Source organism: Amblyraja radiata, chromosome 14, assembly GCF_010909765.2.
Source record: "Amblyraja radiata isolate CabotCenter1 chromosome 14, sAmbRad1.1.pri, whole genome shotgun sequence".
Classification (NCBI taxonomy): domain Eukaryota; kingdom Metazoa; phylum Chordata; class Chondrichthyes; order Rajiformes; family Rajidae; genus Amblyraja; species Amblyraja radiata.
The window spans coordinates 54,679,550-54,696,542 of NC_045969.1; the positions used below are offsets into that span (position 1 = coordinate 54,679,550).

General features: G+C 43.8%; 1 protein-coding gene across 1 annotated transcript in view; it reads right to left on the minus strand.

Moving 5' to 3' along the window:
- Nucleotides 1–1,583: 1,583 nt before the first annotated feature.
- Nucleotides 1,584–16,993, minus strand: part of rcsd1 (RCSD domain containing 1) — a 44,289-nt gene continuing 28,879 nt past the window's right edge. Inside the window, exons 2-7 of the mRNA XM_033033378.1 lie at nt 15,807–15,920; nt 14,447–14,548; nt 13,017–13,094; nt 12,144–12,341; nt 4,760–5,587; nt 1,584–4,073 (exon numbers count right to left, since the gene is read on the minus strand). Of these exons, the coding sequence (XP_032889269.1) occupies nt 4,047–4,073; nt 4,760–5,587; nt 12,144–12,341; nt 13,017–13,094; nt 14,447–14,548; nt 15,807–15,887 (1,314 nt within the window). The 5' untranslated portion in view covers nt 15,888–15,920 and the 3' untranslated portion in view covers nt 1,584–4,046. The remainder of the gene's footprint in view (nt 4,074–4,759; nt 5,588–12,143; nt 12,342–13,016; nt 13,095–14,446; nt 14,549–15,806; nt 15,921–16,993) is intronic.

The following is a 16,993-nucleotide window of genomic DNA, read 5'->3' on the forward strand; positions in this document are numbered from 1 at the left end:
ATAACACCAACAGTTTATGACACCTGCAAGTTTTATTACAACATTAGATCTACTTTAAAGTACTTTCCAAGTGAAATGTCTTAGTATCAACAGTGTTGCAACTTGCCTACATTTGTGGTCATATTTGTAAAGATAGGAAAAGCCAAATAATAGACAATAGGTGCAGGAGTAGGCCATTCGGCCCTTTGAGACAGCACCGCCATTCAATGTGATCATGGCTGATCATCCATAATCACTACCCCATTCCTGCCATCTCCCCATATCCCCATGACTCCGCTATCTTTAAGATAGCTCTCTTGAAAGTATCCAGAGAACCAGCCTCCACCGCCCTCTGAGGCAGAGAATTCCACAGATTCACCACTCTCTGTGAGAAAAAGTGTTTCCTCGTCTCCAAATGGCTTACCCTGTATTCTTGAACTGTGGCCCCTGGTTCTGGACTCCCCTAACATCGCAAAGCACATTTTCTGCTAAGATAGATATAGATAGACAAAATTACGAGAACCTTGCGTGTATGTCTTTTGGGACGTGTGCCTCTGTACGGAAAGAGTTCATTGTTTACTTCTTTATTTACGTTTCTCGCAGTCCGTGGTGCATAAGAGACACGGGAGAGGTGTAATTAGTGGGTCAGAGGTATATTGTTGAAATATTATTTGATCCGGAAAATGGATAATCCGTCAAGACTCTGGCACCAAGGATGACAAAAAAAAATCAAAGGTGTGCCTGTAACTCATTGTAGAATGGAAGAAACATTTTATTTAAAGAAAGGTCGATAGCTGGTTTCATATACGCTTTTATTTAGAGTTAAAAGTGTACAAAATCAGCAGTTGTCTTAAATGTTATCAAAAGAATAGAAAGTACACACTTTCTTCATACATCTCATTCCACGAAGCTCCACGATTACAGCAGAAACACTTCATATAAATCTATGAAACTCATACAATTCAGTATTAATCCCAAAGTAATGCAATAATTTGTGCAGTAGGAAATCTCATCTGACTGTGAGCCACCATTTCACTAAAAGCACTACAACTTGAATAAAAGGACATTTTTTGGTATGAATTTTGTTAGACTATGATACAAGGATGTATTGTTGATGGTAGTCATATATTTCAAAATATTTCCATTAACCAGCCAATGCAGCAGTAATCTAATAACACCAACATCCCTCTGATGCTAGACAGTATGCCCTTCACTGGGAATATCTCATTAACAACATCCTATTTAAGTGACAAAGGAAAGAATGCCTCTGTTTATTTGGCAAATATGCATGTGGATGTGCATGATTCCCCATTCTGCTTTCCCAAGATAATTTGTAAATGTGCTAATTACCAAGGCGATTTTATACAACTTTTAGATCAATTTAGGCTGTCAGATGAACTGCAGGTTTGCAGTTCCTGCTTGCAATTCATTGTGTCACATTGCAAAACAAAATGCATCCACACTCTTTAGCGAATTTTAAATTGCTAGTTTTCTGTGGCTTAAACAGTTATCCAGCTATTTTGAAACTTTGGGGGACTTCAGCCTTTCCTAAAGGTAGATTTGTCATTCTTTCTTCAAACTTATTACATTTGTTATAAGTAGATTTGTCATTCTTTCTTCAAACTGATAACAAACTCAGAGAATCCAGTTTGGAAAGGTAAGTGATTTGGATTTACATTTATAACACTGACCAAAATGCCTTGTCATAATAAACATAAATCACCTTCTGATGTAGATGAGATGAAGTCATGAAATGTGAAACGTGTTTATTGGTTGAAGTTACGATAAGTCACAATAATAAGTCACGTTACTTTAGACACTGATGTAAAAAGTTGAATCTTCAAGAGGAATAATACTGTGTGAAAGGAGGCAAACTCTGATGATAGATTTATCCCCACTGAAACACTGGAATAAGTTTGAATCTCAGACTTTGGCATTAATACTGCAACCCAGGCAATTTTACTGCCTTCCTAGAAGTAGCAAACTTTTCAGCAGTTTTGTATTTCTGCAGCTTATTTCTAAACTCACATTTTGAGGATTGGCCGGTATATCTCAGCAGTATTTATACAGGGGGAGATCGCCATTCTGTAAAGCTGCTACAGTGCTTTGTAATACTTCAGCTTGCATTTGCTAGTTTATGTAACTTGCTTCACAAATATGCCATCTCCCCACTTGATGATTTAAAAAAAAAGCTATTCACAAGAGATGGAACTGCATCATACTGTTCTGGACAATAGAAGACCATTCAGCGGTTGGCAATGGTGAACTGTTGGTGGGTATCTTGCACGCTTGGCCACTGTGACAGGACTGACACAGGAAAACGTCAGGGTAAGAGTTGCAGAATGTGATCACTTGAAGTAAAGAGCAAATGTGAAGTATAAAGATGCTAGTTACGTCTGGGTTTTGTGAAAGCAATATTTCTTAATCGGCAGACAACGTCCCATCATGAACCCTGTAAAGGTAATGGTGAACCAATGTTAAATAGAAGCAGCTTCATGCCAGGGAGGGAGTGGAGATCAGCTTGTCCATTGTGCTGTTAGAACACAACACATGGCACCAGGAGTTCATGTACAGGCTGGAGTTTGGGACAAGCATTGTGAAAGAGGCGGGCATGCTGTGGGGAAGCTCAGACACTGCCACTACACATATAATCAATTCCAAGTCGAGAGAGACGGATTCTTGATGCAGTATTGTCAGACCCTCCTCCCAATTGCAGAATTTCAACGTTTTTAGAAAATACCATACCAGGATAATCATTCTAAAGTTAGGTTGGAGTTACTGTGTAGTTTTTTTTACACAAAGAACTAATTCATCAATTAAGTATAACCACATCATCATCCCAGTCATCTGCTGACATGCTCGGTCAGAAGATAATGAACTATTGAATGGCTCTGTTCATTGGGAGGGGATCACAGCTCTGCCATCTGACGTTAGGCTGGCTACGTGACCAACGGGAATTACAATTATCAAAGAATTGAGCTTTCGTTCAACCAACATTATCGTGATTTACCTCTTGAGTGCTCCTCTCCAGTGTAAGTGTAACCTGGTGTCCTGGTGAAAGATGCATGTGCACTTCTATGTTATAGAAAGACTGAATCTTTGGCAAAACGAGTGAATGGAACAATATTTACATCAAAATGATGCAGAGGCCTACTCATCCATTCGAAACAAAGACAACATCGAAGGGGATGTGCCACCAACGTATACCATGCAGAAAGTGTCAAGTTACATGTTTAATGAACTCATTTTAATGATGGCTCCCTAAATGCCGAAGTTAAGGACAAATACATTTTCTGGCTTATAATGGAAGTGGTTTTGAACAACCATCTAAGTGGACTTTTGAAGACATTAATCTTATTAACAGAATATTTAGTAACTAACCCCTAGTGTTTGGCTCTCACTGCCTGGCTACCATTATGCCTGGTGGATAATCAGAGAGGTTGTCCATACCTCCACAGTCTCATTTGACCAACGAGGAAGATCCAAGAAGGATTTAACAGAGAATACATGTGTGAAATAATTGAGGGCCCTCTCTTCCTAACGAGATGCCAGTGGAGTTCAGGCCAGTCACGTGTCTGAGTCTGTAACAAATTCCAGGATCTGAAATCTCACCCTGTCCACTCCAAGTTGAAATAATTTGTCAATGTGCCAACTTCATAGAACCATAATTTAAACATGTTCTTGTGTTTAAAAAAGCATCGTCTCACATTCACATGAAGTTAGAGCCAGCAGCCCCTGCATGTGTACACATCACACACATTTACTTTCAGGAAAGGGCTGTGCAGCGTGTTTTGTGAGATGTCACCCCTGTGCGAGTTACTGCCTTGCTGAGGAAACGTGCAGACGGCCAGGACCCTGAGCCACCAGCGGAAGCGTGGATGTACAGCTAGACTGATACAGCAATGCACACAAACACCAGCAGATGAACACATGGAAAGTTCGGCAAGACACGAGTAATCTCTTTTCTTCCTCCTTTCACCGAGAAGGGTGACAACGTAATTGATCAGCTGCAGAGCCCAGAAGTTCCCAGTCAATGCTGCCTCAGTTACATCTGTGGCACATCCTGATTATTCAACTGCTCCAGAAGACTCTCCCTGAAAAAACACAAAAGGCGACTGCATCAAATCCTCACGAGACATGGAATCCCTCAGTGTTGTACAGATACAAGGACGGGTCACCCTGCCCCACGGCACTATGTACACTTGACATTGAACTTGCCTTTTTGGATTTATGCTGTTATGGAAGGGATAATCTTTCCAGTACAGAAAGCAGCTAAACTGTGCAGCACTGGGTCTGAGAATGTTACTAAGCTTGGCTCCACTTGATAATTGAACAGGCCTCTCACAGGAACTTTCTCCCTGTTAAAGTCCGAGTGCTGTCCGAGTGCAATGAGCACTGCAGGCACCTCCAGAGGGCAAGCAACACCCACTGTAGCACAGCTACATCTCATAGACATTTGGACAGAAAAATTGGGCCGAGAGGGATTAGAGGGATATGGGACCAGCCCAGTATGCCAGTTTGATCAGCATGGACAAGGTGGGCCGAAGGGCCTGTTTGTATGCCGTGCAGCATTCATATAAGAAAACCTTTAGGATCTACCCTGCAATCATACAGATATTCTGCTGATAATTTGAACATTGAATCCCTTTTGGAGTATCCTACCAGAACAATACTCGTTGTCCAAAACTAAAAGATTTGGATGGCTTCTAGCAAAGATTCTCGGTGAGTTAAGAAACCAACCAATGCACATGTTGGATAGGACGAAGAACCTTGCACTTACCTCTGCATTGGCCACTTGCGGCTCCTTGTCCATCGCCTTTGCTTCCTCGGTGCCCGGCTCTTGACGAGACACAGCAGAAACAGTCTCACTTCCCGCTGGGTTATGAGCAATACTGTTGGGGGTCTCAGTGTCTTTGTCTATAGATTCCACAACCGCCTTTGGAGCAATACCGTTTTCCTCAAGGTTCTCACATTGGTCCGGAACAGAACGTACTTCAGGCTCCTGGCTCTGAGGAGCCACAGGGTCACTGGGCATCTTCCGTGCTGGTTCTTCGGGTGACAGGTCGACTGAGGAGCAAGGTGAAGTGTGGACATCCCCCTCGGAGGAGGAGCGAGGTGAAGAGAGAGTCTCCCCCTCAACAGATCGAGGTGAAGAGAGAGCCTCCGACTCGGCCAATTGAGCTGAAGGGCTTGCCTCCCCCTTGACCGTGGAGAGAGGTGAAGAGAGAGTCTCCCTTTCAGCCGATTGATGTGAAGAGTGGACATCCCCCTGGGTGGAGGAGCGAGGATTTGCCTCCCCTTTGGCCGATTGAGGTGAAGAATGGACATTATCCTCAGCCGAGGAGTGGGAAGGAGCCGCCTCCCCCTCGGTGGAGGAGCGAGGTGAAGTGCTTGCCTCTGCCTCGGCCGAGGAGTTGGCCTCCCCATTACTGATTTGAACATCCTCAGCAAAAACCTCATCGCTGGCATCCTCCGCTGACACGCTGGGTTTGGCGTCTGCCGTCTGGGCCGCGTTGTCCTGCTGTTCCGGGTCGCCAACGTCGTCAGTCACCGACCTCCTAAATCGTCTGCTCGGGGGGCGGCGCTTCAGAGACGGCCGAGCTCGACTCTGCAGGTCAAACCAAACAAAGCAACTGAGATAACTGCAGCTAGATCTGGGACAGGAAATTTCTTTACATTCAATGACGATAGACAATAGGTGCAGGAGCAGGCCATTCGGCCCTTCAAGCCAGCACCGCCATTCAATGTGATCATGGCTGATCATCCCCAATCAGTACCCCGTTCCTGCCTTCTCCCCATATCCCCTGACTCTGCTATTTTTAAGAGCCCTATCTAGCTCTCTCTTGAAAGTATCCAGAGAACCTGCCTCCACGGCCCTCTGAGGTAGAGAATTCCACAGATTCACAACTCTCTGTGAGAAAAAATGTTTCCTCGTCACTGTTCTTTTTTTTAAAAATATTTTATTAGAAGTAAGTACAGTCATATGGCACCAAAGTGCCTAATATATATTTTCATAACACAATTTATGTACAACTTATGTTCCTCGTCTCTGTTCTAAATGGCTTACTCCTTATTCTTAAACTGTGGCCCCTGGTTATGGACTCCCCCAACATTGGGAACATGTTTCCTGCCTCTAGCGTGTCCAAACCCTTAATAATCTTATATGTTTCAATAAGATATCCTCTCATCCTTCTAAACTCCAGAGTAGACAAGCCCAGCCGCTCCATTCTCTCAGCATATGACAGTCCCGCCATCCCGGGAATTAACCTTGTGAACCTACGCTGCACTCCCTCAATAGCAAGAATGTCATTCCTCAAATTAGGTGATCAAAACTGCACACAATACTCCAGGTATGGTCTCACTAGGGCCCTGTACAACTGCAGAAGGGCCTCTTTGCTCCTATAGAAACATAGAAAATAGGTGCAGGAGTAGGCCATTCGGCCCTTCGAGCCTGCACCGCCATTCAATATGATCATGGCTGATCATCCAACTCAGTATCCTGTACCTGCCTTCTCTCCATACCCCCTGATCCCTTTTGCCACAAGGGCCACATCTAACTCCCTCTTAAATATAGACAATGAACTGGCCTCAACTACCTTCTGTGCCAGAGAATTCCACAGATTCACCACTCTCTGTGTGAAAAATGTTTTTCTCATCTCGGTCCTAAAAGACTTTCCCCTTATCCTTAAACTGTGACCCCTTGTTCTGGACTTCCCCAACATCGGGAACAATCTTCCTGCATCTAGCCTGTCCAACCCCTTAAGAATTTTGTAAGTTTCAATAAGATCCCCCCCTCAATCTTCTAAATTCTAGCGAGTACAAGCCGAGTCTATCCAGTCTTTCTTCATATGAAAGTCCTGACATCCCAGGAATCAGTCTGGTGAACCTTCTCTGTACTCCCTCTATGGCAAGAATGTCTTTCCTCAGATTAGGAGACCAAAACTGTACGCAATACTCCAGGTGTGGTACCAAGACCCTGTACAACTGCAGTAGAACCTCCCTGCTCCTACTCAAATCCTTTTGCTATGAATGCTAACATACCATTCGCTTTCTTCACTGCCTGCTGCACCTGCATGCCTACTTTCATGACTGGTGTACCATGATCCCCAGGTCTCGTTGCATCTCCCCTTTTCCTTATCGGCCACCATTCAGATAATAGTCTACTTTCCTGTTCTTGCCACCAAAGTGGATAACCTCACATTTATCCACATTATACTGCATCTGCCATGCATTTGCCCACTCACCCAACCTATCCAAGTCACCTTGCAGCCTCCTAGCATCCTCCTCACAGCCAACACTGGCCCCCCAGCTTCTTGTCATCCACAAACTTGGAGATGTTGCATTCAATTCCCATGTCCAAATCATTAATATATATTGTAAATGCCTGCCATCCTGAAAAGGACCAGTTTACTCCTACTCTTTGCTTCCTGTCTGCCATCCAGTTCTCTATCCACATCAATACTGAACCCCCAATACCGTGTGCTTTAAGTTTGTATACTAATCTCTTATGTGGGACCTTGTCAAAAGCCTTCTGAAAGTCCAGATATAAAACATCCACTGGTTCTCCCTTATCCACTCTACTAGTTACATCCTCGAAAAAATTCTATAAGATTCGTCAGACATGATTTACCTTTCATAAATCCATGCTGACTTTGTCCAATGATTTCACCACTTTCCAAATGTGCTGCTATCCCATCTTTAATAACTGACTCTAGCATTTTCCCCACTACCGATGTTAGACTAACTGGTCTGTAATTCCCTGTTTTCTCTCTCCCTCCCTTTTAAAAAAGTGGGGTTACATTAGCTACCCTCCAATCCTCAGGAACTACTCCAGTATCTAAAGAGTTTTGAAAAATTATCACTAATGCTTCCACTATTTCTGAGGCTACTTCTTTAAGTACTCTGGGATGCAGCCTATCTGGCCCTGGGGATTTATCGGCCTTTAATCCATTCAATTTACCTAACACCACTTCCCGGCTAACCTGGATTTCACTCAGTTCCTCCATCTCATTTGACCCCCGGTCCCCTGCCGTTTCTGGCAGATTATTTATGTCTTCCTTAGTGAAGACAGAACCAAAGTAGTAATTCAATTGGTCTGCCATGTCCTTGTTCCCCATGATCAATTCACCTGTTTCTGACTGCAAGGGACCTACATTTGTTTTATCTAATCTTTTTCTCTTCACATATCTATAAAAACTTTTGCAGTCAGTTTTTATGTTCCCTGCCAGTTTTCTTTCATAATCTATTTTCCCTTTCCCAATTAAGCCCTTTGTCCTCTGCTGGACTCTGATTTCTCCCAGTCCTCTGGTAGGCTGCTTTTTCTGGCTAATTTGTATGCTTCATCTTTTGTTTTGATACTATCCCTGATTTCCCTTGTTATCCACGGATGCACTACCTTCCCTGATTTATTCTTTTGCCAAACTGGGATGAACAATTGTTGTAGTTCATCCATGCAGTCTTTAAATGCCTTCCATTGCATATCCACCGTCAACCCTTTAAGAATCAATTGCCAGTCTATCTTGGCCAATTCACGTCTCATACCCTCAAAGTTACCTTTCTTTAAGTTCAGAACCCTTGTTTCTGAATTAACTATGTCACTCTCCATCCTAATGAAGAACTCAACCATATTATGGTCACTCTTGCCCAAGGGGCCACGCACAACAAGACTGCTAACTAACCCTTCCTCATTACTCAATACCCAGTCTAAAATAGCCTGCTCTCTCGTTGGTTCCTCAGCTCCATGCTCAACTCCTCTTGTTATAAAGGCCAACATGCCATTTGCTTTCTTCACTGCCTGCTGTACCTGCATGCTTACTTTCATTGACTGATGAACAAGGACCCCCAGATCCCGTTGTTCTTCCCCTTTTCCCAACTTGACTGTATATATTTATACAATGGTATATGGACACACTGATCTGTTCTGTATTTATGCCTTCTATATTCTGTTGTGCTGAAGCAAAGCAAGGATTTCATTGTCCTATCTGGGACACATGACAATAAACTCTCTTGAATCTTGACACCATATACCTTCAAATTCGAGACTATCTGAAAACATATACCCAAGACTACAAAATCTTGCTGCCAGACAAACTAGATGAATGTATGAATAGAAATTCGGAGTCAAACAAGTTAACATCATATCGGTATAATACCCTTTTAAATATAGAAATCCCATTGTCAGAAGTAATTAGAAGAGCCTGGGAAGAGGAACTTGGCCTAAAAACTCTAAAAGACAGATGGGAAGAAAACCTTTTATATATACACAATTGTTCCATTAACATTAGACATACTTTAATTCAATTTAAAATACTGCACAGACTCCACTACTCTGATTGATCATGGGGAACAAGGACATGGCAGACCAATTGAATAACTACTTTGGTTCTGTCTTCACTAAGGAAGCAACTATAACACATTCCTTCGCCTCTTGCATAAAGTTACACAATTTTTGGAGAGGAATTTTAGAAATTTTCTCAAAAACACTAAAATTAAAATTGGGCCACGACACGGAATTGATTATTCTAGGTTCGTCAGAAGCCTGCTCTGAGCTATCATTATTTCAAAGAAGTTTCCTTAATTATGGTCTGATAACGGCAAAAACATTTTTGGAAACATACATCTGTCCCTACTCTTAAAATGTGGATTACAAACATGTCTGAGATGCTACATCTTGAAAATATTAGACTTGTCTTAGCAAAGAACCAGATCATTGTTCGAAGACATGGACACCATTCATTGATTTATTACAAGGATAGTATGGTGCAACACAATTTTGGAGTTAAATCTAATTACGGGTTGGGTGATGGGTGGGGAGGGATGCCAGGCAGGTATATCATCACTTTTCTTTTTTGTCTTTTTATTTCTCTATTCCTTTATTTCTTTTATTTACTCACTATTTGGCTATACCACTTTGGCAGTCTAGGGGTTCTATCCTTGCACATTCCACTTTTTCTCTCTCTTGCTTTTTCTCCTTTCTTTTCTTCTAATTATAGCTAAAAGTCAAAATTGATGCTGTACAATAACCGTATTATGTTATATGCCATCGGTTATATTTTTGTACACTTGCTTCTATTAAATAAAAATTAAAAAAAAATTAAAAACAATTAAATGCTTTAAAATTATTTTCTCATATTTAACTTTAAGACCATTTTAACAATGCAATAATTTAAATTATTTTATAATTTCTGAATTCAGCATTCATAGAGCAGGGAAACAGTCTGAAGAAGGGTCCCGACACAAAACGTCACCTATCCATGTTCTGCAGAGATGCTGTCTGACCGTTGAGTTACGCCAGGATTGTGTCCTTTAGGGAAGCAGGTACTTCGGCCAAACTTTCCCATGCTGACCAAGATGCCTCATCTATGCCAGCGTGGGCCACCTGCCTGTGTTTGCCCCATATCCCTCTAAACCTTTCCTTTCCATATAGCTGTCCAAGTGCTTTTTAATTGTTGTTACACAGACCTGTTACACTGAGTGCTGTTCCTAGGAACTGTCATAAACGGATTTCTGCTGTAATCCACATCACATCACAGAACACACACTTGCTCCAATGCTTTCAGTTCATTGAATAGACTCCCCAACACGACCCAGAATTAAACTAATGAAGTGTATACTGTAACTAGTTGTCAGTGAATACCAGGAAACAATTTATCGTTACCAATGTGAAAAATGTTTTGAAAACATTTGGGCGAATTGGTCCAAAATGGGATTTGTGTAAACACTGGTCACCATGCACTCCACTCGGGGACCTGCTAAGCCTGGGGGCACAGCTCAGCAAGTGGCAGAGCATTTCAAGGGTTCGGGCCTGGTGTTTCCAGCACAAACAGCCCCACACAAGCCAGCTTCACAGGCCTAATTGCCGTTTCATATAACATCTGGTGGCAAAATGACACGTGGGCAAGTGGCTGCTTACGAGGACAGAAGGAAGTGGAGATGCTGGAAACGAGCAAAACATGGAACAAAACACAAAACCCTGGATGAACTCAGTGGGTCAGACTGCACCTGGGAGAGTCCCAGCCCGAAATGTCATCTGTCCATTCCCTCCACAGATGCTGCACTCCACGGAGTGCACTATGTTTTATTGGCTGTGCGTGAGGCAGGCTACAATAACCTTCTCTGGCTGAATGTTATGTGCTGTGGAATGACATCTCTTCCTCATTCTCGGCACCCCAGTATCTTATTAGCCCTCCATCTTCTACTGATCCACACAATATGGACATCCAAATCCTTTTCCTCCTCATGCTGTTAGTCTTAGGCACAGGTATAGTCAAACACAAAGTGCTCAGTAGGTCAGGCAGCCTCTGTGGAGGGAATGGACAGATGATGTTTCAGGTCAGGACCCATCTTCAGATGGAGGGAGATAGCTGGAAAAGAGAGGTGGAGGCTGGATAAAGCTTGGCAAGTGACAGGTGGCAGATTGACACAAAATGATGGAGTAGCTCAGAGGGTCAGGCAGCATCTCTGGAGAAGACATTTCAGGTCAGAACCCTTCTTCAGCCTGAAATATAGAGATATCATTCAGTCTGAAGAACGGTTCTGACCCAAAACATCACCTATTCCTTTTTGCCTGAGATGCTGTCTGACCCGCTGAGCTACTCCAGCATTTTGTGTTTATCTTTGGTATAAACCAGCATCTGCAGTTCCTTCCTACACAAGTGATGGGTGGATACAGGTGAGGGGGTTTTGATTGGTAGATGGGCGGAGGAAGTGACAAAGGCATCAACATCTCCCTGTATAGGTTCACCAAGACATGCACCAAGCAGCCCATGAATGGCACAGGCTGTTTTGGGGGTTAAAGGCCGGCACAGTAACACAGCTGGTTGACCCAGTGCCTCACCGTGCCAGAGACTTGGGTTCAACCCTGTCCTTAGGGCGCTGCCGGTGTGGAGTCTGCATGTTCTCCCTGTGATCACATGGGTTTCCTCCCACATTCCAAAGACGTGCGGGTTTGTAGGCCTCTATAAATTGTCCCTAGGGTGTCGAGAGTGGTTGAGGAAGTAGAATAACATAGAACTAGTGTGCATGTGTGATCAATGGTCGGCATGGACTCGGCAGACTGAACGGCCTGTTTCCGCGCTGTATCTCAAAACTAATGTTAAAAAAAAAGAATCAAAAAGATAAGTTCACACACTCTGCCGATACCTCGAGCTGGTGATTGGACTTACCTTGTGCAGGCTCTGTAAAGGTTCAGCTTCCTTTGGTTGGTCCAAGGACACACTCCCGTCTGACTCACTGGACAGCGAGGCTGTTCCAGGGCTTTCAGGAGTGGAGGCAGGACTGGCAAACGGCGAGAAGGGCGACTTCAGCGGGCTCTTTGGACCGAGCCCAGGCATCAGGGCAGTCGGGGAGAAATGCAAGGTGGCCTAGACATTGAAAGAGAGAAGGGTCAAGGTGCACGTGCTCTGCAGGTCATTGTTCATGCCTGTCCACTACCAACACCCACACACACATCCCTCTGCACCTCACCAGCACCAGGCATCTATCTCCCCAACAGCAAGACGGGCAAACACATGCTTCAGCTTTGGATTGGAATATTTTAAAAAACTAATTGTCACTAGTGAGGAAATTCATGCTGCCATTGGCTTTCCTGCTCGATTTTAATTATAAGAGATGTACAACCAAGGCTGGTTCACAATCTAAGGCATGTCACATACTTCCCGAGTTCAAAATACTGGCAAAATGTTTTTTTTTAATAGAATTAAACTTTTAGCAACTGAGTGAAAGAGTAGAGAAACTTCTAAGACTGCAAAAGACCTATATGATTCAATCTTTACTTTAACCACTGGCTTTTTGGAAAGGAGCGTGTGGTTTTCAGAATGCCTTCTGCCAGTGGATAATGTTGAGCCTGGTTGGGTGGGTTCTTCAGGAACTCTCTTCTCTACAATGGATATAACATCCAGAATGTAAGCCACCTTTCTCTGTTAATGTTAAGGAACCCAGTAAGTTTTTAAACGCTGCTTGACATTTTACCATGGGTTGTGCTGCACACCCACTACCCTGCAAGCACAGGCAACGGTAGCAAACATTCCCAAACATACCTGGAGCTTCTCAATGAGAGCAGAGGAGTTTTTCATTTTCAGTTTTGGCTGACGAAAGGCTTCGTTAATTGGTGGCTTCTGTGTACATATAAAGTAGAAGAAATGGGTTGCAAAACACTTCAACGCTTTCTATTCTAATTGGAGTATTTTAGCAAATGGAGCAGTTCATGACTTAATGCAGCAAGACCAGGGTGACGTGTGGGCAGAGGCCTATAAGCAGCAAGTTACAATCGTGCCACAGAAGTGCCCAACAATGATGTTTTCAGAGCAAGTTGAACCATTCAACACATTGTCATCGCTGAGCCCACCGTTCACATTCAGGGGGTTCCCATTGACCAGAAAAGCAAGTGGATTTGCCATTGTGGCTAGGTTTATTGTCATTGTATTGTAATTAATTTATTAGCCAAGTATGTAAAGTATGTTTATTACTATCACATGTATAGAAGTACATTGAAAAGCATTGCTCTGCATGCTGTCGAAGAAGCACTTCAGATATGCCGCACATAAACCCAATCAAGTCAAACTCAAGTACAATAGAGCAAAGGGGAAGATACAGAGTGCAGAATATAGTTCACAGGGTTGTAGCGCATCAGTTCCATAGACAACGTCCAATGGCCTCAATGGGGTAGAGGTGGATCGGATAGTGGCCTAGCTTGTGGAAGGAATGGTCAGAAGCCTGATAACAGAGGGAAAGAAGCTGTTCCTGGATCTGGTGGTGCATGCTTTGAAGCATCTGTACCTTTTGTCTGACGGTAGTGGGGAAAAGAAGGAATGACAGGGGCGGGACAGGTCTTTGATTATGGTGGCTGATTTTCTGAGGCAGCATGAAGATAGAGGTGTCAGTGATGGGAAGTCCAATCTGTGGGATGGACTAAGTTACATCTACAATTTCTTGCGGTCTTGGGCAGAGATTTTCCCCAAAGCAACAGTATGCTTTCTATATTGCATCTGTAGAAGTTCGTAAAGGTCACTGGAGACCTGCCAAATGCTAGCTCCTTCACCTTATATCAGTCCATATCACCGACAAACTGCACCAGTTATTTGCCTAGGCTACGCTGGCACCACCCAAACTCCTGTCCTTCATGGCGTGCAGGTCTACAGCACCAGGGGCATGGGACTTCAGACGCTGCATATTTCCCACTATCCCGACTGAAAGTATACCACACATCATCACCGAGCTGAAGTCCTGAGTGATGAAGGAGACCTTCGTCGGAATGACCGCAAGGGCTCAAGATGACGGCGCACTCTCAGTACCATCTTCCCAAGGGTAGCAAGGGGTGGGGAGCAATTGTGCCAGCAATATCCACAGCTGAAAATGTCCAAGCATTCACAAATGCTGACGTTTCAAGTGTCATGGGATAATGTAATTTATGGGATACACTTTATATGATAGTGGAATTAGAAATGTTCCAAAAACATCAATGCCTTACCTGCTCTCCATTATGGTCTGTTTCAGTTTTCAAATTATTCCTAATACCAAATAGAGGAAGTGAGCAAGGAGGTTTTTTCCGAATTGGTCCTCTGGGGAGTTTCTGTGCAAAGAATGAACAAACATATATTTCAAAGCAACTTGCAAATTTTTCACAAATTATAGAAGGGCAGCAAGAATGTTTCATTGTCATATGTTCCGACAATTAAATTCTTACTTGCAGCAGCTTACAGGCTTATAAATACAATATCACTCAGATAAATGTAAAATAATAAATAAATTAATAATCAGTAACACTAGTTAACCATAATAGTGCAAAACCAAAGTCCGTTGATCAAGCAAAGTCATGGTCCCTAGAAGATCATAGCTACTGAGGTTAGCGTCGTGCAGTGTTTAAGAGCCTGGTTTTTGCTGTGAAGCTGCTCTTGAACCGTGGTGGCATACTGGTCAAGCTTCTGCCTCACAGCAACAGAGACCCAGGTTCAATCCTGACCTCGGGTGCTAACTGTGTGAAGTTTGCGCATTCTCCCTGTGACCACGTAGGTTTCCTCCGGGTGCTCTGGTTTCCCCCCCACATTGGGCGGTCACGGAGGCACAGCGGTGGAGTTGCTGCCTTACAGTGAATGCAGCGCCCAAGACCTGGGTTCGATCCCAACAACGGGTGCTGTCTGTACTGAGTTTGTACGCTGTCCCCGTGACCTGCGTGGGTTTTCTCCGAGATCTTCGGTTTCCTCCCACACTCCAAAGACGCACAGGTCTGTTGGTTAATTGGCTTGTTAAATGTAAAAATTGTCCCTAGTGGGTTTGGGATAGCGTTAATGTGTGGGGAACGCTGATCGGCGCGGGCTCAGTGGCTGAAGGGCCCGTTTCCGTGCTGTATCCATAAAACAAAAAAACAAGAACCTGGACAGATCATCACAGCAAATACTTCCAGGTACTGTAGCGCAGTAGTTGCGATACAGGACCAGAGATCAGTAAAACACATTATGAATTGAATAAGAATCATTTGATAATTATTTGGAAAATCCGTAAAAAGATTTAAAAATCTGTCATTTATTGAAATCAAATTAGTTTGCCGATGGAAAAATACTTCAGTTTTGACAGGCACACCGCAAGGTTGGGACTTACAGCTTGCAAAAGGGGTGGATCAGGAGACAGACCCTCACCGCGTCAGAGACATTACCTCCGTGACCAAACAGGGCAAGTGTGGGCGTAGAACCTAAATGGGTTTGGGTTCATCATACATTCATAGAACATTTTATGCTTTTCATACCAGCGCCATTACTGATGCCAAGTTTTATTATTTGCAATTCATGAAGCCATGATAGACACTATTCTTGCAAAATGACTGGAATACATGCCTCGTCCTTTTCCAAGGTGGTGCTGGTCTTGTGGTTGAATTTTGAAGCTAATGCAGCAACTGACGTGGGCTTTTCTTCCATTGCTCGGACTGGGATTTCCCGAGGTCTCCTAGACTGGAAAGAAGCAGAAATATAAGTGAAGGACTCAGTCTTTGTTTAATGGCAATGAGAACCAGCCCGGAGAGGTTGCTGCCGAGCCTGGCCTCTGCTCACACCGTGGACTAAAGATGAGGGACCCAAGGCCAGCAGAGCAGAGCGGCGGCAGGTAGCAGTGCAAGGCCTCGTTGGTGGAGTGGGCCGCTGGAGGTCCTGGGGCCTGGCAATCCACGGAGAGGAGGTGGAGGGAGACAGTGCCGGATGCTGGACAAAGGGCCCAATGAGAGGAACTGGGTCCTTACCTTTCGCACCCTCGAGGTCAGCTGCAGGAGACGCCCCCTGGGGGAACAAGGGCTGAAGATGGCTAGGCACGGAGAGGGACATCAGTTTGCGGAACGACCAGAATGGAGGAGACGGCTGCAACGGGCTTTGTGGTCAGCTGCAGCTAGGACTGCAAAATGGTGCCCCAATGGCACCTCTTGCATATGGACTCAATGGGCTGCTCTATGCATACTGTGTTGACCGGGGTAATTGTGCTTATGTACTGGGATAATCTGGCTGAGCTGTATGCAAAATATGTATTTCACTGCACCTAGTACACGTGACAAAGAAACCACTGCCCATTGAATGGTTCCTGGTCACATAATAATTACAGGCACGCAAATGCATGCAGTACATCTGTTGCTCTTCATGCAAAACATTACATTCAATTCGCCAAAGTTCCCTTATAATGTACAATAACAACAGTTTCCCCAACATCAATTCAACAATTTAATTCACTTAAGAGACCTGGCAAACAGTCAGCATTTCAGGCAGCTTCTGTCGAAAGGGTAAAAGAGTTAATATTTCAGGTGTAAATTCTTTGTCAACTGTTGCAATTTCTCAAGAAGGGTCTTCAACCTGTAACATCAACTAGTTGCATCTTTATCGATGCTGCTTGACCTGCAGAATGCTTCCGACATGCTCTGGGCTTATTTAGATTTCCAGCAACTGTCGTTCTTTTTGATCTTGTGTTAAATTCCATTCATACTTTTGGCTTTGGGTTAGTGGAACTTCCAAATTAGTATAAGAAGTGTCACATTCCAAAATGC